A 20,244-nucleotide genomic window follows, 5' to 3' on the forward strand; every position below is an offset into this window, starting at 1 on the left:
TTAGCAACCATTTTAAGTTTTAATAAACAATGTGTTATTGTAACGAGAACACATATTTTTTAGAAAAACAGTTGGATAACATGTTTATTAAAAAGAATATAACATGTTGTGTAGCTACCACTTAATCTACTTTATTGACAAAAAATGCAGGATAGAGTCTTGCCACTTGATATCATGAAATCTGGTAATAAATGTGTTTATCTGTATTTTACAGGTTTTTTATGCTTACATTATCTCTCTTTTTACTTACATCATCTGAACTCAATAAAATTCTTATTAAAATTAATATAATAAGTAATTTTCTGGAATAACGGTAATATATAATAAAGTTTTTTAGGTAGAAAAAAATCGCTGGTCAAAACATAATTTGTTTTGCCGAATTAACGATTTTAGCACATCTGGTGAGGTGGCGAATGCTAAGCATGGGCCCTGTATTTATATAATCTTGATGTTTATTAAATTTACACCAGTACTTAGACATGGCATCAAACAAGCACAATCGTTTTAAGATTTGTTTAAAAAATATTTGTGTAAAATACATCATAAGTGGTGTTTTTATGTTAATAGGTATACTATATGATCTTAATAATAAATCAGAAATTTATAACTACTTTTAACAATATTAGCAAAAAAAATTAGCTGCAAAACGACAAAAACTCCAGAAATTAAAGTAGAATAACAGGATAAAACATCTAAGAAGTCTGAAACAATAAAAGTTTTGTTTAAAGAATATAAATCATCTTCGGAATGATAAAGAACTTTTTCTTATATATAATCAACAGAGCATACAAGGATCAATTTATAAATATTTTAGTTTTCATAACATAATGAACTCAGCAATAAAGCTATCAAGTATACAACTAACTGCACATAGCCTGTAATTTTTTCAAACAATAACTATAAATTAAGACAGTAAAGACCGCATTTAAGTATAATAGCAGTGTTAATACAATAACTTTTTTCCGTGTAAAATTCTGGGAGAAATCACGGCAACAAGATAGCAATACACACTTGATTTCATTACAAACCTTGTTTAATTGTGAAAAGTATATGTTCAAACATTGAAGATCTACTTTGAATAGTAGAAAAAGGGTGAACGATTTGTGAACTTTTTTTTCTTCTTCCATAGACAGTTCCGGAATTACAATAGAACATGCAATAAGGCATGGCAAAACACTTCTGAAATAAAATGAGGTAGTTGGAAGATATATTATGATACTCATTTAATTAAGAGGTATTTTGACATATTCACTGTTTCTTTTGTAGCAGAATGACATTGATTAAACGTGCAAAAATTGACCATACATATTTGCAGTACAAAGGAAAACTTCGTTGAACAATGCTAAAAATTGTGAAAATTTTATTAACAGTGATGAGGAGTTTCACAAATTTACACATTTATTTGAGGTAAGATAATGGTTAAGTCTTTCCTTTTAAAAAGAACACATTGTGGGGAGTCAGATGTTTGATCTCGTATGCAAAATGACAAACTCTAATGTAGCTTTACCAAGAAACCGATGTTCGAATTTTTTTCAAATGCTCTTTTTTTTTAGAACACATTTTTTGAATATAAAAATTCCAGTTATTGATTATTTTTCAAATTCCCTCCTGCTATTGTCGCATTTTAATATAAAAATTCCAGTCAGAGATAATTTTTCAAGATTTTTTTCCCTCCTCTCATGGTGGGAGTGTTACCACATTTTAATATGAGAATTCGAGTATCATTATCTACAGGGTATCTGCTACATTTTAGATTTTCAAATTCATGACTTTCCATGACTAATACCAAGAATTTTTCATGACTTAAAGAAGTTACTATTTTCTCCGGCAAGAACACAACAATAAATTAAAAAAAGCATTATAACAACATTCCTTGAAATGATAGGTATAACAAAAACTGTTATAATCTGCATCTTCGTATTTATAGATTTTAAATTTAAGAAACAGAGTAAAGAAAGAGTCGAAGTAATAGAATAGCTGAAAAAAATACAAAAGCAATTTTTTTCTGCAGAATTACATTCTAAAGATACTTTTCTTGTTCATCGGAAAGGAAAGAAATACTCCGATTTTTCTGATCTCATTATGGAATAAAAAAATTCACGAATGAACCTTGCTTCAGCTAGAATTTTAAATTGATAAAAAAATAAATACTAATAACAAAAATTATGAAATCACAGAAGTTTAAAAAATAATTCGCTCTAGAACTTAGGTTTTTTCTCTTTTATTTTTTAAAAGAACGTCATAATTTTTAAAGTACATGATAAAAAAAATTTATATTTTAATCAAACTGACTGTGAGTGGGGATTTTGTTACAAATTCAGATATTCGGAACACTAAGAAATTGGGGGGTTAATTCCATTTTAAAAATTAGATTTTTCAGCAACCTAAATCCGTGATTTTTTAAAAAAAAAAAAAAATAGTTAAAATCATGACAAATTTTGTTCAATACCGAAATCCATGACTTTCCAGGTGCGCGGATACCCTGTATCTAATAATTTTTCTCTCAATATGGTGGAAGTTTTAACCACATAATATAAAAATTTCAGTTCGTTATGTCTTCCAGTGATCAGTTTCCAAAATTTTCTTCTTATGGTGCAAATCCAAATTTTCTTGAACATAAAAATTCCATTCATTGATTATTTTTCAAATTACTTTTAAAGTCAACTTCATAAATTTTAAATTCCAGACATCAAATTTACAAAAATTAGCTCCCATTATCTAGAAGTGAGAGGGTTAAAAATGATTTTAGAATATTCCTGCAGTTTCTCAGAAAAGCAACATCTAAGTTGGACATTTTAACATACGCTGAATCAGAACATATGTATAACTCACTATATGCTGTAAGTGAAACTATTTCATTTTAAAGTTTTTAAACCATCATCATAGCATATTTGATTGAAAAGTAACAAGAAATGTTTAATTTGATTCAACTAGAGAGGTATGTAGTGTGTATATAAAAATTTGAAATTTAGATATTTGCAGCATAACTTTTATTTTAAATTGAAAACACTAATAATGTTTTATAACTTAAATTTTTTACCATGAGGTAGACTGTTAGATTACACTTAATTTTATTTAAATATGCTCCAAAAGATAGCTCTTGTATATAAAACCCGTCAGCTGAGATGAGAACTGAGCACATATTTATTTAAAAATAAGACAGTTACTTAAACATTTAAGTTAATAATCCCCTGAAGGTCTTAATCTAACATGAGTTTATTTTTAATATATTTTAGCACTAAAATAACACAGAAAAAAAAGAAAAACAGAGGCAAAGAATACATTTTTTTAAAAAAAAACCCTGAGCACTTACTGACATTACAAAGTTTTCAATTATAATCAATCTCGATGCAGACCCTTCTAGTATAGATTGAAACTAAACAAAAATACCAACTGATATATTTTCTGAACACAAACTTCTAATAAAGTAAAATATTAAGTAATTGCTTAAAAAAAATTCTTACAACTTATAAGTAATAAACGAAATTAATATACAGAAAGAGTTATATATGTATATGGTACCACTTTAGTTTTAAAGAAAACCTTTACGTAATTGTTATTTAATTAGAAATTAATCGTTGCATGCTTTGCAGGTGACAGTATTTATTTTTCAATAAATTCAAAAATCTAAAGCTTGGGAATGCTAACATGTAGCAATGTTAATGTAAGATTGTTACATATTTAGCAGATGAAAGCTTTTTTTTCCTTTCTTTTCCCTTCAATAAATTCAAAAGTCTGAAGCTTGGGAATGCCAGCATGTAGCAATGTTAATGTAAGACCTGGTCATTCAGGGGATTATTTCACTAATAGTACAATTTTAGAAATAATAAATTTTAAATCCATCCAATTCATATTAAAACTTCCACATGTACAAAAGCTATATCCATTAGAATTCTTATAAATCTAAAGCTTTCATTAAAAGCCAGTAATGAGAGACAATAACATTTCACAGTCGAAAAAGTTAAATAATTATGCGACCTTTTTACATACAGTTTTAAATGGAGTTTACATAGACCATGGAAAAAATAAACAAATGTTTACAAGAACCAAATTAGAAGAGTAACCAAATACAAAATAAATGTTTTTTTTTTTTACACTTTATGTAATAATATGAATAAAACAAATATATAACTATGAATATTTCCAAAAAAAAATAAATAAAAACTTTATAACAGTGAAGAATTAAAACAGCATAACAAGTTTAAACTGTCAAATGTAAATTTTTCATTAGAAGGTCACGACCTTTCTCATAGTCACTTTCATCCACATTTACAAGTAACTTAATTGCTTCATTGCCTACGGCTTGCTTTAGAGACTCAGTGATGAATACACCTAAATGGAAAAAAGAAGAAATATTAAAAGCAAAATAAATAAAGCTTTATTTAACAAAGAACGATAATTAAAATAAAACATTCATATTATTAAAGAGTTTAAAAAGCCTTGCAAGATTTGGATTTCGAGACATTTCACCAGAGGCCAGATTATGTAATGCCTCGATTGGCCAGGTTATGTAATTTTATAATTTAATGATAAAGGAGCTTTTTATGAATTTTTCTTTTATATATGTAAGGTTTATTCCGAAAAGCTCACACTTTAAAGTAGGAAATAAAGTCAATGAAACTTATGCAATTGAAAACTTCGTCAAAAGCAGCAACAAAACCGTCACAGCTATCTATAACCTTATATTCTATACTTTCTGATTAAAAAACAATTGAATAATTTTATGCACCATACCTCCCCCCAAATTTTAGCATATTTTTTTTAATATTAGAATTTAAGCCCCCTTCAAACACAATTTCTTTGCAGCCATTTATATTATGGAATCTTCAGTTATTGCATAAGATACTAAATCAACCTTTTATAAAATTTCTGCTTTCTGCTATGATTTTGTTACCACTCACAGAATCTTTACCATCTAACATGGAAGGTTTCAAAGGTTTCATAGGGTTTTAACAAGTTTTACTACTTTTCGTTTTGTTTACTACTTTGAAAGCTAACAATACATTGAGTACTTTCCCTGTTTGTCATAGCTGGCAACTTTTACAATTTTTTCGTAAGATTATTTTACATTTTATGTGGTAAAAAAATTTATGCTTGATTTTTATAATTTGAATTCATAAATTTAATAAAAACAAGATTTAAACCACCAATTTATGTGAACAAATTAAACATAACATAAAGTCATGATAATTAGACAATGGTATGAATAGTTTCAGGGCAAATGAAAAAAATATTTCTGCCAACAACTGTAATTAAATTGTCATCTAACGATCACTTTGGAAAAACCTTTTCGGTGAGAGCAAAAGTTGGCATTTCCTAATTTATCCTTCAAAAAGTATCAAATAAAAAAACACAAAAATAAAAGATATTTATTACTTCAATACTTGTAATTTTTTGTTATTATTTATAATTAACCATCCTGACCGTGCACTTCCCCAAAATTATGAGTTTGTCTTTATCTTCAGGAGCTGTCTTCATGAACAAAGTAAGTAGTTTAAGGAGACTAAAAAAGTAATGCTAAGTGCACCAGTATTTAAATTCCACTGTTCTATTTTCATAAAATAAAAGACTCAATTTTACATGCTTAAATAAATATATGAAAGCAAAGCAATACAAATGACATTTAACCCTTTGACTACTAACGGGACTCATTTGTCCTAACAAATGTTTAAAAATTACTAATGGACATATGTATCCCCCCATTAAGTTAAGTATGGCACGGACATATATGTCCCATCTTCTAAATTGATAACCGCTTGTCAGAAAATCCCAAAGACTAAATTTAATTTGCCTTATTTGTGGCCTATTTTGTCCTTTTGAATAATAAACGGGACAAAAAAAAATCCTTTTTTAAAATTCATGGTCAAAGGGTTAATGTTAACAATCCTTCTAAAAAGGAGAATGAATAGGATTGTACCTTTTAAGGCTTCTAGCAAAGATCCGTTGAGGTAATCTCTCCAAAATGCGTCGAGGTATGTTATTTCTGAAAATTTAATATCACATACAATGTAGCCTAAGTCCCTTGCACGTAAAATTGCACTTGCTTGAGTAAAACACTCCAACTGGCGTTCTACAGGGTCTGCTTTAACTGATGACACATTGCCTTGTAGAACAGACTGGTAATTACAATACTCAGCTCTAACTCTGAGACGAACATCTGAAAAAAAGAAAATTATTTTAAGATAACTGAAAGAAAAAATTGCTTTAGTTATAGTTAAGACTTACATACTTGATGTTAAGAATTATAGAAAGAATCAGGAACTAAATTTCATAACCGCCGTTTAACAGTTGACCCAATTCTGAGTTTACTACTATCAATGCTCAACTTTGTAGCCATGAGCTTATGAACTCAACCTAGAAGACAAGGGAACTCCTTGATCAAGCATTGGGACAAACTAGATTTCATTAAGGAGTTTTTGATGGAATTGACTCGCATTTGAGTAACATAGAGAGAAAAACCGCGTAAACTTATCGTTGCTAGCACGATGGCAAGGGGATTAACCCAGGATACATCTACCACTAAGGATATTTTGAGTCAGCACTATGGTCGGTGCGGAAGCAGAGCTCGTATCAACCAGGCACTGTTGAGATTCGAACCTGGTCAATTCATTAGAAGGCGAACACTATCCTCTGAGCCACTGCAGCTTAATTAAAAGTATATTACTCCTGCATCGGCCAGCTGTGGGTCAGGTATTAAGGCTCTACAAATTTAAAACCAACAGTATTATACGGCTTGATTTCCCAGCCTTTACTTTTTCAGACAAGTTAGATAAAAAGTTAGGTGAGTTAAAACTCATTACAGGTGATGTACTACTACTAATTATAAATAAAAATCCTTATCCACCGATACCTAAGTAATTAATGGAGGCTTCACATTAGTTTACAAAATATTCAGGCTGAAAAAAACCTGGGTATTTTTAATTTTATTTTGGGGGGGGGGGGGGTTAATTGGTTTTTTTTTTGGGGAAGGAGGGATTCAGTTAGAAATACATAGTAAATTTTAGAGACAATGAAATAATTTTATTACATCCATAACAGCATACAGAGTAAATTCTTCTTGAATTAAACATAAAATTTATTTTAAAAAGCTAACAAGAAAATAAAATACGGCTTTATATAATTTTTCATTAGATACGAACTAGCCAAAAAAACTTCTCAATTTTTAGAAAACTATTTTATTTAAACTTTGTGATATAGATATTATATAAGTGTTCTCCCTAAGCGCTTTTAGAAATGCGTCCTCCTTGCCCTTTTTGTAAAAATAAGCAGCCTTACCTTAAAAACACTGCCTCTTTATTTTATTTTTTCAGGAAAAGGTTGTTTTCTTAATCATCTGTTTGAATGAAAAGTCCACTTCTAATTTATTTAGTGACTGATAATTTAACTTCAATTTTTAATTTCATTCCTTAATTTAAGATTTTTCTTATGTTGTCTAGCTCTATGTTAAAATTTGCATGATATTCAGCCTCAGAGATCACATCTTATGCTTGGAGGTATATTGAGTTTACTTAGTGATTTTAAATTTTACTATTATTTTTTTAAATACTATTTTTTTATTTAAAAATGTACCTTTAAATATTAATTTTCTCATAGACTAATTGAATGTAAGGTTTAATGACACAATACCCAAATAAGGACATGCTGTGCCGAACAATACGGTATAATTCATTTTCGCATAATTTTTAGTTTAAAATAAATATGTATATCATTGAGATAAAAAAAAATCTGATAAAATAAAGAGTATAAAATGTATTTCATTTCTGTTATGTTAAATTATTAATTATTCTATAAAAATCAAAAAGTTTAACAATATTTAGTTTAAAAAATTTTATTTTTGGGCAACAACTTTTTAGAAAGTATTTTAAGATTATTAGCTTAAAAAGGGTAAAATAAATTGAGAAAAATATTCAAAATTGTGCTAAATTATAATAGCTATAAGAAAAGGTTGGTAAACTAAGTCCTTTTTTTTTTTATCTGATTACAAAAGATTGTAAAACAATGTTCTTTGAGTGATAAATTAAATTAAAAAGAAAATTTACTTTTTTATAATAATCTAAAGTAGGCAATCTAATAATTTCTGCTGATTATACAATCCTATTTTATACATTATAACTTTGGCTTAAACCAATTTAACTCCTTACAAACCTCTTTAAATCTTTCTTTGAAAATGTAAAATAATTTTGTTCTTAATGTTAACACTATCTAGTGTTATTTCTTTTATTCTACTAACATAAAAAAATATTTTGCAACAAAATAAAAAGTTAATAAATGTATTTCACAAGGAAAGAAATTTGAAAAATCCCTATTTTTTATTTGCAAGTAGGTTTTCAATTAAAATTCAGTAATTTTTTTACATTTTTAAGCATGAGTATTTTTTTTAATAATCATTGTTAAATAGCCGACCTAATTTTGAGTTAATGGGTACCAATGTTCAACTCCGCAGCCTAGTAATTTAGAACCCAATCCAGACGACAAGGGAACTCTTCGATCAAGCGTTAGGACAAACTAACCTTCGCAGAGGACTTTATAATGGAACTAATCCGCATTTCCTTTACATGGAGAGGAAAAGCAAGAAAAACTCCCACTGTTAGCCTGACTATAAACAATGTCAGCACCGTGGTTGGTGTGCGCTGAGAGCAGATTCATATTAACTTGTCATTGCTGGGATTCAAACCTGGGTTATCTCATTAAGAGGGAGGCAAGCTCTTTATTCCGAATCACGTGGCTCTTCGTATTTTATTATAATTGTAATTATTATTTTATGTAGCATTGTACAATGTGTGAGCGTGAATGTGTATTTACACATTCTTAACAGACAACAACACATTCAATGCATTTACGTTTAACCCAAGTGTTGCCAACTAAAGACTTATGATTTTGGATATACAAACATAGGTTATCTAAAATCACGAGTTCTTATAACAGGCAAATAACATAGAAAGAAGAAGTCCAGCTCGTCCAATACATAACTAACGCGGGAAAGTACTCGGTGTGGTATGTTATACCAAAAGAGAAAGGGCATAGGAAGCGAAGTGACAGTAAGGAGGCACGGCACCGTCGAACCGATTGCTGGACAACTCTACAACAGGGTTACGTACGCTGTCACCTGCCATTTTATCCTTTCCTTTTATCTTAAAATATGTTAGGAGATTTAATCAACATGGAAGATATAAATGTATCATCAAAGAAATATCTTAATAGAACAGTACTATTTATAAATCCTGCAAAAATGCAGAACAAACCAACAATAAATGAAAATAAAAAACATTTCATCTCCTTCCCAACCCCAGTAAAGGTTGAAAGGAGAGGAGAATGAAAACCAGTTTAAAAACCTATGCTGGTGTGCCCCGAGCATGTTGCTTTTTCCTTTATGCACATTGACCGCACCAAGCCTTGGTTGACTGGTTTGTATTAGATCTATCTAAGCTAGCCTTCTTCCTCTATGTATGTTCTTTGTATCAGGGATGCATTACCTTTTTTGGGAAATGGGTCACAAAAACTACAGCAATGTTAACATAATGCTTTCATAAAAATGTGGGTAATATTTAGAATTTGTTTGAAAGCAAATAGAATTTCAAAGTTCTGAAGATTATTTTATAACTGTCGTTGAACAGCACACACAATTTTCTATTTTTGAGTTTGTGACTACCAATGTTCAGGCGTAGCCTTGTAATTTTGATCCCAATCCAGAAGACAAGGCAATTCCTGGATCAAGTAGTGAAAGAAATTTGCCTTTGTGGAGAACTTTTTGACGGAACTGACCCGCATTTGCATTAGATGGAGAGGAAAACCACAAAAACCTCTCACGGTTAGCCTGACGACAAAGGAGCTCTAATCCATGATCCGCCTACCACTGAGAATAATTTTTATCAGTGCGAACCAGGCGCGAAATTTGTATTCATATTAAGCAACTGACTGATATTCAGCAAGATTATAATTGAATGCTAGATATTTAAAGCAAAACAATTTTTCCTCTAATAGAATTGATATTTTAAATAGCGACCCGATTTTAGTAAAAAGCAACCCAGAAATATGGTACCAGCAATCCTATAAGAACCTTTGGTTTCCTAAGTATAGCGGAATCACTGATAAAGTGAAGACAGCTAGAATTTTAGAATAATAATTTCCTTGTTTTTCGAATTCACTTGTAAAATTTCAGTTTTCTTGTACAAATTCATACACAACACACATTTCACTGCAAACTTTGAACATATTGCGCAAATATAACTTTCATAATAAAATGGTCATATTCTGATAATTAAAGAAAGGCTTTAAACTTGATCAGTAACTTTCCGTTACAGACCAGAGATGAATTTTTTTTTTTTTTACAAGCTTTTCTTTTATGCTTCCTATAATATTTTATACAGTTCAGGAACCAAAAGTATTTAGGGGCCCCTTTTGAAGTGCATCCCTGTTTTATAGATTATACACATGTTTCATGATAGACATAGATATATTGGAGAATTGTTTTTATATTGGAGGGTACTTTATTAATTTATTATTATATTGGAGAGTACTTTACAAGAAATAAAATCAAAAAAGACAGTACACTTACATTCTACTAATCAGGAAGATTATATTAAAGTCAGTAGACAACATAGTTTTACTATCAGAGTAAATTAAGTAAAATAAGAAAATGCATGGCTTTCAACAGTTTTTTTTAAAAACAATATGGCTCACATGTTCGCTACCATAATCCAATTTTTTAGTTCGCTTGGAGAAAATTTTTTATGAATAAAAATAAACATAGCTAGAGGAATAAAAAAATGACCCACAATAACACAATATAAATTGCTATTTATATAATTAAATTCAATAGTATTTTTCCCCTTCCTGCTTTGATTTCGTTTATCTCATTAATTATTTACCATCCCTGGCTGGGCATGTAAAGACACAAGCTAACAACAAATACAAGCTTCTTAACATTAAACTAATAATTTTAAAACTTCCTGTTAAATGCAGGTTCTTACAGCTAAATAAAAATAATAGAACTCATACATTCAGAATTCAACCGTATTAACAAAAAAATGTTTGTTGCATAATGTATTAGATATTTTACACATAGGGAATGTTAGGGATTTTTACAGTCATCAAAACAGAAAAACTGCAATATTTTCCAGTTATGATTGACATTAAATATACTTGAAACAGGGACGGGGTTTTGGACGTCCTAAACTGGTTTTGGACAGGACACGTGGGTTTTACTGTCTTAAAATGGTTCAAACTGTCCTAAACTGGGTATAACTGTCCTAAACTGTCTTAAAGTGTCCAAAACCTTGAACTTTGGTGGAAGGTAAAAATTCTATAGGTGTAACCATTGCACACATAATAATTACATGTATCAATAAATATTTGATATTTTTTATACAATTTACTATGGCTTATTAAAAGAAAATAATATAATACTAGGAGGCTTCGCCCCCTGCTCGCTAGCGCTCGCCAACCCCCGGAACTGCTTTCGCAGTTCATTTCGGATTGCTTCGCAATCCTATGCTCGCTCATTGGATACGTTCTTAACGTCTAGCTTTTGTATACTTTCTTGAACACTGAAGTTCCGAAAACTTTTCACTGTAGAAAATTCTAAACTTTTACATTACAATATTAATTTGAAATTGAAAACAGTTCGCATATTTTTCTTAATCACACTGTTCTAAATTTCAGTTGTTGAGAAAAGTAACTGTTGTAAGTTTTGTTTTAAAGTCTTTCCCACCAGAGGGCTAAAACAATGTGTTTTAAAACAATATGAAATAGTACTGAACGCCGGATGTAAAGCATCGACTTCGCTGAAGATAATTTTGTGAGAATGCTTTTGATAATTCGGTGAAAATTCACCCGATTAGACAGATGATACTCACTATGTGCTCTTGCGCGCCGAAGCCTATCAATTAAAGCGTATTAGCGTTTTATATAACATGGATTAGCCATATGATGCTCACTACGTGCTCTTGCGCGCCGAATCCAATCAATTAAAAATGAAAACTGTTGCCAGCGCAAGAAAAGAAATATCATCGGTTTTATTGATACATACGTACGTATTAGCGTTTTATATAATATAGATAATAGGAAAAGGTTTATAATTTTTGAAGCTCCACAATTCATTGAACAACAAAAGTGAATACCTAATCCTTTAAATGTAAATATGCTTTTAATACTGATAAATAATATTTTTGCATAAGGATAAATATGGCAATATTAAAAAATAATATTTTTTCTTAAAAAAAATACTAAATTTGTTCAAAAATTAACCTTTTATTTTTCCCAATATTTTTTTAAAAAAATGTTATAATTTCTGCATCACAGGATGATGAAAAAGACATCTATTTTTAAATTTTTTTTTTAAATATAAATATATTAGTTTAAATTGAAAAATACAAAATAACTGAAAAATGTATTAACAGTTTTGAAGGGCATAACATCAGTTTCAGTTACTGACACTGGTGATGTATCACCGCTATGCTAAAAGAATTGAATATAAATGAAATAAAAGTATTCTTGAATAGTACTATAGCTGAATAAACCTGTTTATGACGAACCAAGCACTTAGTCCCTAATATCTTAACCTGTATGGCAAGGCCAAACTTCAGTTATGTACTATTGAATGAGAGGATCAATTGAACTTGATTACTGATTAATCTATCTTTGTTTAAATTGAAGAGTCAAACAAAATTAATAAAACATTATACTTTTAAAAACAAATATTCTCCAGTATATTTAATCATCAATGTGTTATTAGTTCTATGTTTATTTTACTCCTTAAATATTGTTCAGATAAAATTGTGACATAATTTGAGTAAAAGGGTTTTGGACAGGACGGTTTAAACCGTGGATTAATCTATTCTGTCCTAAACCTTGCCAACCCTGTCTTGAAATGTTATGTAGTATGTTTAATCATAATTTCGAATATTAATAGGCATTTAATTCATAAAAGATAGTTAAGAGATTAAAATTTTTTAAAGAAATAATAAAAAAAGGCTTTATGCTGCTTTTATAAATGAGGTTCGCTTCATTGTGTATTAATAATACTTATTTAAATATTCTAACAAGAAAGCAATAATCTGTACACAAATACTATTTCAATAGGGATTTTTTCAGAAACTGACTTACTTTTTGGCAATTTTCTAAAATGGACAAAAATTAGGAAATTAGGATTAATTAAAACAGCAGACCAGGAGAAACTGGCAAAATCTAGTACAGTTGGCAGCCATGTAATAGGCATCAAATCTGTTTTAATAATAATAAGAAAACAAAATAATTAAAAATGTTACCACAAGTATATTTCTGATTAGCTGCAGTTGGACTGGAATCAATAATACTCGGTGCATGGTAAATCACATTACGGTTTGAAATTCGTTGACTTCGCCGTAATCTTTTGGCAGGAGAAGATTCACTAGTAGGAAAGTTTATCCTATCTTCAGTTGGAGTGGAAGGTACTTTATTATTATTACCACTTATCCTTAAGGTTTGATTTGACTGAGAATAAGAGGCAAGGGCATCAACATTTTGGTAGATTTGCCCTATATTTTTGAGGTATTCTTCAACAGGATCAAGGGTAACTAAATAAAATAAAAATAATATGGTAAAAGAATATACAAAATCAGATACAGATTCATATATACACAAATATATTTTAATTACATAGCAAGCCGTTAAATAGCAAAAAATTTTCGTAACTTTTGTTGGATGTGATACAATTGGATAATGACTCAATCTATTATTACACCCACATAATACATGCGATCAAATCATAAATTATCACAAAATAAATATGTTATCATCTTTTTATTTACAAGAGTGCTTTTTAAATTAAGTACAATATACTGAATTATTTTTTTAAGTACGAAAAACTTAAATTTTGTTTTAAATAATAATTTATCAACAGCAACACTAATTTATGCTAGTAATAAAATTAATATTTAGGGAAAGTTTTCGTACGGGTACCTATGCTACCACGATTGCCAAATTATGGGGACATAGTAAACCTGAGATTGGCAAGCACAAAACTTAAAATAACACCAAGAACCAGGCAGCTTTCCGCCTTCCCATGGTCATTTTAAACGATGCCAATGGGTACAGACAAAGAAATATCTTAAGCACTTATATGTCTATTATACTAAATTTAAATTATTAGAATAAACTTCAAAGGGTAGTACTACAATAAAATAGACCCAATTTCTAATTTAAAATTATTGCATTCTGTAGAAAATGTGATCGACACATTTTAAGTTTGACACTAAAGTACATGCAGGTACAGGGCAACATGATGAGAACACTTCTATGTGAACTATGTAATAAATTTTTTTTGTTTAGCAGCAAATGTTTTAGAAGATTTTACTTTGCAAAACTGATGGCAGAGTTTTAAAAATCATACTTAAAGCTTTTAGAAATGGTGTCTTTTTTCGCCATGCGAAATGCAGATCAACCAAAATGAGGACTTCTGTTTAGCTTCGATACCAACAATTTTAAAGTAATTTTATAGGATTGCGCTAATTATATAAAAATACTTTGAGAAATATAGTGGTACTAAAAAATGAAAGACGTTTTATACTCTCTATATTCTTTTTGTTTAATGCAAAATAAAAGGAGTCCCAGCTTCAAGCATGATGTTTAAAATTGTGCCAACAGTTATATGATAAAAAAATTTTCAAAATATTTTCTGATATACACTATCAACCGATAAGTATTTGGACATGTGTGATTGAAACGAAAAACAAACTTTATTCATAATCAATAGTGGGTAGAGTCTTCAGGAGAGGTAATTACAGTGTGAACCCTCCGGGGCATACTTTCCACAAGTCCCTGTGTGACGGCTAGTGGTATTTCCTTCCAGTAGGCTTGGAGAAGACATGTAAGTTCCTTCACCGATTTTGGAAGGGTAGTAAACCCCTTAATTCGGCGATCCACTTGACCTCGATAGGGTTCAGGTCTGGGCAGGCCAGTCCATTCAATTAACCCCATTGGCACCATGCCAAGCCTTGGCGACCTTCGCAACATGACAGCTGGCATTCAGGGGTCCACCATGTAAAACTGCCACAGCGTAGGAAGCACATTGTCACCCAAAATAGTGCAGTAGGCATCAGCGTTAAGCTTACTATGAATGGGGACCAAGGGTCCCAATCTATACCAGGAGGGTGTGACGAATCTCAGGACTGCAGGTATAGTCCGTTTGCATAGGTGTCCAAATACTTATTGGTAGATAGTGTAAAAAAGATTGCAGAGTTGATATGGAAATGTTCACATTATGTTATCCGGTACCAGTATATAAAGTAAATACTTACAAAGTTCTTCTGATAAAATTTATAACTATAAGTGGAACGTCATAAAAAAATAAAATAACCAGAAAAATGAATATCAAGTGAATTGAATGTAGGGTATAATGGTACAAGAGCAAAAAATGGATATAAAGTAAAATCCCAATTATCTGAGAGATTTGGTAGCCAGAGAACAGCAATAAACAAAATAAATAAATAAAGTTAAAAAAACAGAAACAAACACAAAAATGATTTTAAAACAAATTTATACAGGTGTTCATATTTTAAACACACAGCAATAATCTTTTGTTCTATGTCTAAATTACTGAAATAATGAATGGTAAAGTAAAAAACTAATGTATAAAAGTTTTCATACATAAAAGAGGTCAGTTACACATTAAAAAAAATATCAATGATTTATCATGTGCAATAAAATTTTTTATCTTTTTGTGGATAATCAGGGCTCTACTGTAATTGAGTTGATAAAGTAAGATAAAAATATTTCGGTATTGTCCCAATATATGTGACTAGCCTGCGTACCTTACGGATCACTATACTATACTTTCTTTAGGCAGGGTATCTGCTACATTTTAAATTTTCAAATTCATGACTTAATTCCTACAATTTTCCATGACTTAACGAAGTTACTATTTTCTCTGACAAAAACACAACAAGAAATTTAAAAAAGCATTTAAATAACATAAATTGAAATGATAGGTATAATCAAAACAGTTATACTCTGCAATTTTCAAGGAGTTTTTAAATTGTTAAGAGATTATACTCAGCACTGTAAAATTATAATAAAAAAAATTAAATTTTCAAAAAAAAAAAAACAGCAATTGCTGCTTTTAAATTAGAGATGCAACATGCAAATATTTGGTATTTAGCCTATACTGCTGAACGCAGAATATTCATTTCGTACGAATAATGGAAGAAGCGTCTGGAGAAGACCAAACTTAACTCGCTTACATCCATTTTTCTTGTTTTCTGCCCTGGGAAGGGTTTATTCGATTAACAAAACAATAATGAAGATAAAAAAATTTGTGAAGGGTCCGATTAAAAGAAAAATCATTTTGTGAAGAGTCTGTTTTAAAGTTAAAATATTTTGTGCAGGTCCGTTTTTATGAGAAAATATTTTGTGAAGGGTCCGTTAACGGACCTAAATTTCTTCTAAACAGACCCCTGATATTTTTACATTGATTAAGGAGTCACTATAAATCAATTACATTTGCAACTTCATAATTTTATAAGGAGAGATTTCCGTATCGTGATCTGCAGCAGAATAATCGCCAAGTCTTGGTAACTGCCGGGCAGTGGCTGCGAGAAACTAAACTTAATCATCAAAGAAAGGAACAACTAGAAAGATATAACTCCTACTCCCCCCTGGAAAGGAAAACACAATATAGATTTTAAATTGCAAGTTTAAAATCTATTTGGCACGACAGATCATGATATGGAAATATTCCTTGTATTAGGTTAAATTATAATCATTAGATAAAACAGGTTACTTAATAATTTCGTAATCTTCAGAAATATAATATTTAACCATCAGTCTATTGAGAACTTACTTTACTTATAAAACTTAAATTTCAACAGGTTTATCTTCGTACCTTGATGTTCCAACATTACTTTGGAAACAAAACTTTTAAATCCCACATTTGGGTCTGAAAATTTAGACCATGCATCGTAACTTAGTGAAGCAACTAGTGTTTAGGAATATTAAATATTACAACCTACATTTGGATCAACAAATGTAGATGATGCATCATAGCTTTAGAGTTTTGAAATTTACAATTATATTGTATAGATTTTACAACAGACATTTGTACCCGCAAATTTAAAGCATGCGTCGTAGCTCCCTGAAAGGACTAGTAATTCAAATATATACTATTGTATATATAAAGTAAATTTTGAATTACTAATACTTTTTAAGAGCAAACATCTTATTTATTTGCACCTGATATAAAAGAAATAGCAGATTGAACAGATTAACAACTAAACATTGAAGATAAAATTGTTAATTAACACGAAAGAAGTGCGAGCAAACAGACATTAACATTGTTTGTTTACATTGTAAACTACCAGTAATGCATTTTATGGAAAACATAAAATTATTAGTGATCTTTAATACCTTTAGGTTTTTGCTTAACAGTGAACATATGTAATAGGTCATGACGCCTTATTATTTTAAGCATTTCTAAAATGCTTTCAAAATTCGATTCATCACAATGTCCTTCTTTTGAAAGTGCAAGAAACAAATCTTTGCCATTCTTTATTTTACGCCGTGTTGATGAATCCAAAACATTCCCAGATAATATAGTCAATAAATGAACATCGTTTTGTGATAAATGACTTCCAACACGATCACATATTTTAAACATTGTCGATTCATGACGCGAATTTTGGTTCCGCGTTATCTTGGCGTAATATCTCGAGTCCGCCGCCATGTTGATTTTGACATGTTCAACAAAACCATCTCCGCAGTAAATGAAAAGCGTTTCCGTGATTGGTTCATAAATATTTTACTGCGAGCACATTTTGCGATTAAAATTTTGTTTTAAATAGAAAAATAAACACTAAATTTCCATTAAATCATTAAAAAAATTATCTGATAATTTACGTTAGGAAGTAAAAACATTATTTTAAACAATAAAGCTTCAAATTTTTGAATTCAAACTAATTTAAAAATCTTTAAAATTTTAAAGTTTTAAAAAAGTTTTGAAATCGTGCTGCGGGTGCTTCTAGCTCCAATTATGGATTCTATTAAATTTTATCGAAATATATTGGGGGGATGAAAAATAAATTTGTTTTTAAAATTAGAATTTTCTGATTATAGATGCTAATCAATCTAGTATTTCCGTCAACTTCCGGCTCTCAATTTCAGAGCAGATTATTCAAGATGGCGGACAGTAAATCAGTGCCTGATCTCAGGACAGGTGAGCGGCAAATTTTTACATATTCATAACTTACTTAGCATAATTTATTCAGGTTTCGGCTAAAGTTTCCTTTTCATAAAATTTTATCACTTTTTTGTATGCATTGTAAGGATATAAATGTACTTAAAAATTTACTATTTGCGGGAGAGTAAAGTAAGATTCTTTTGATCGTACATGAGCGAATATTGACTGCGATTTTTTTTTTTTTTTTCAACTGGCGGGATTGTGACATGTGTTTTTATGTGTACATCGTATTGTGAATAGAATAAATGTACTTTTTTTTAAAAAACTCAATCGCTAATTTTAAAGTTTATTGCTAAGAAGTTTTAGGCTGATTGTTGTATTATTTGTATCTTGATTTTGATGTTGTTGTCTTTAGTAAACAAATTATTTGAATTTTGTGAATTGTTATTCCACTCACGTGGTCCGGTTCTGCTGAAATACTACAAGCCCTCTGATTGGACAAGATAAGTGTTTGATGCAAAGGGATATATATTTTTTTCATTCGATGTAAATAAACGAATAAAAAACATAGGATTTGTAAGTTATTATTTCCGTAAAGTTGTAGAAGGAAAACAAATATACGTGAAATTCGATTCGTTAAAAAAAATTTTATTTTAGAAAAAGATTTTTTTTTTCATTCATGTTTTTCCGTTTATTTATTTATTTATTTTAAATTTTGATATTTATTATACAAGTTATGATCAAAGGGGAAAAATATTGATTTTATTTAATTTCTAGTGTCTTATGGAGTTTCTTCCGAAGTATTTCAAGATTTCTTTAATGAATATGTTTTAAATATGTAACATGAAGAAATACAATAAATAATAATAACGAATATTTATAATTTTTTTAAAAAATTTTTGCTGCCTAGGTCGAGTGTAATAAGATTTTTAAATGATAATAAAATCAGTTAAATGATACAACTTTTTCATCTTCATAAACTGCTTTTTATATTTTTTTTATCTATTAATTATATTTTAGTTAATTTTAAAGTAATTGAAGCAAAAAGCTTGAGATTATGTTATCTTTTTCTGTCTCTATTTTCTTCTCTACTTATTTTGTAAATGTTCATTTTTGTTTGAAAACCAACATATATTTTAGTGCAGTAAAATTTATAATAATTAAAGCACAAAGCTTGAAGTTATGTTTTCTTCTATTTTTTTCTCTACTTATTTTGTATACATAATTTTTTTAACAACAAGGATATATTATAGAGCAGTAAATTTTGTTTACATTCATAATTTTATAAAAACTAACATATGTCTTAGTGCAGTAATTTTATAACAATAAAAACAAAAAGCTTGAATTTATGTTATTATTTCCGTTCACTATTTTGTTTACTTATTTTGTAGGTGTTCATAGTTTTATAAAAACTAACATATATTTTAATGCAATAGATTTTATAACAAAAAGCTTAAGGTTAGGTAGACTTTTTCTGTCATTATTTTGTTCCCAATTTGTTTTGCATTCATAATTGTTTAACAACTTGCATATATAATTTAACTCATTGTTAATTTAAAAATTTATCAATGTTTAGCTAAAATGTTTGTAATCAAATTTTGGTGCTAAAACTTTATTTCTGTTAACTGAAAATGCAGATTATAGTCATAAAGAGAGTTTGTTTAGAATTGAACAGGGTAGAAAGACATGAATATTTCCAGTGTTTAAAATAAAGTTAAGTATTTGTCAAGTAAGACTATATAAGTATGAGATGTTTATGCTTGGATTTTCTATAAATTAGCATTTTTTAAACGATAAGATATTCTATAATTTTTTTTGTTATTTTGATGTGTGACAAACAGTTTAATTATAATTATATTAAATTCAAATCCTTTACATAATGCTTATGTTTAATTTATCTACTTATTATTTACTTTTGCTTAAATTTTTTTCCATCCATGTAGCTGTAGAGTCTTTCTTATTATTATAGTTTTAATTTATCTTAAAAGTATCATTAAACACTGACATGTTTGTAATGTCAAGCTCAATGCTGTGTTCGACCACCCTTTATCTAAAAATGCAACTTAGCATTAAATATTTCTTCTTTATTTACATTT

General features: G+C 29.2%; 2 protein-coding genes across 3 annotated transcripts in view; one reads left to right on the plus strand and one right to left on the minus strand.

Moving 5' to 3' along the window:
* Positions 1 to 253: 253 nt before the first annotated feature.
* On the minus strand, positions 254 to 17,980 carry LOC107448539 (death effector domain-containing protein). Its single transcript, XM_016063780.4, has 4 exons — positions 17,380 to 17,980; positions 13,266 to 13,553; positions 5,918 to 6,157; positions 254 to 4,332 (listed from the first exon to the last, which is right to left on the minus strand). The coding sequence occupies exons 1-4, from the start codon at positions 17,693 to 17,695 to the stop codon at positions 4,202 to 4,204; spliced, it is 975 nt and encodes a 324-aa protein (XP_015919266.1). The 5' UTR covers positions 17,696 to 17,980; the 3' UTR covers positions 254 to 4,201.
* Positions 17,981 to 18,050: 70 nt separating this feature from the next.
* LOC107438772 (uncharacterized) overlaps positions 18,051 to 20,244 on the plus strand; it is a 572,328-nt gene continuing 570,134 nt past the window's right edge. Inside the window, exon 1 of one of the 2 annotated variants that reach the window (XM_021144690.4) lies at positions 18,051 to 18,184. In XM_021144690.4, the coding sequence (XP_021000349.1) occupies positions 18,085 to 18,184 (100 nt within the window). In that variant the 5' untranslated portion in view covers positions 18,051 to 18,084. The remainder of the gene's footprint in view (positions 18,185 to 20,244) is intronic. The other variant, XM_043040146.3, reaches the window with a different exon arrangement.

Source organism: Parasteatoda tepidariorum, chromosome 8, assembly GCF_982258835.1.
Source record: "Parasteatoda tepidariorum strain Cologne lab strain chromosome 8, Ptep-v5.0, whole genome shotgun sequence".
Taxonomy (NCBI): Eukaryota; Metazoa; Arthropoda; class Arachnida; order Araneae; family Theridiidae; genus Parasteatoda; species Parasteatoda tepidariorum.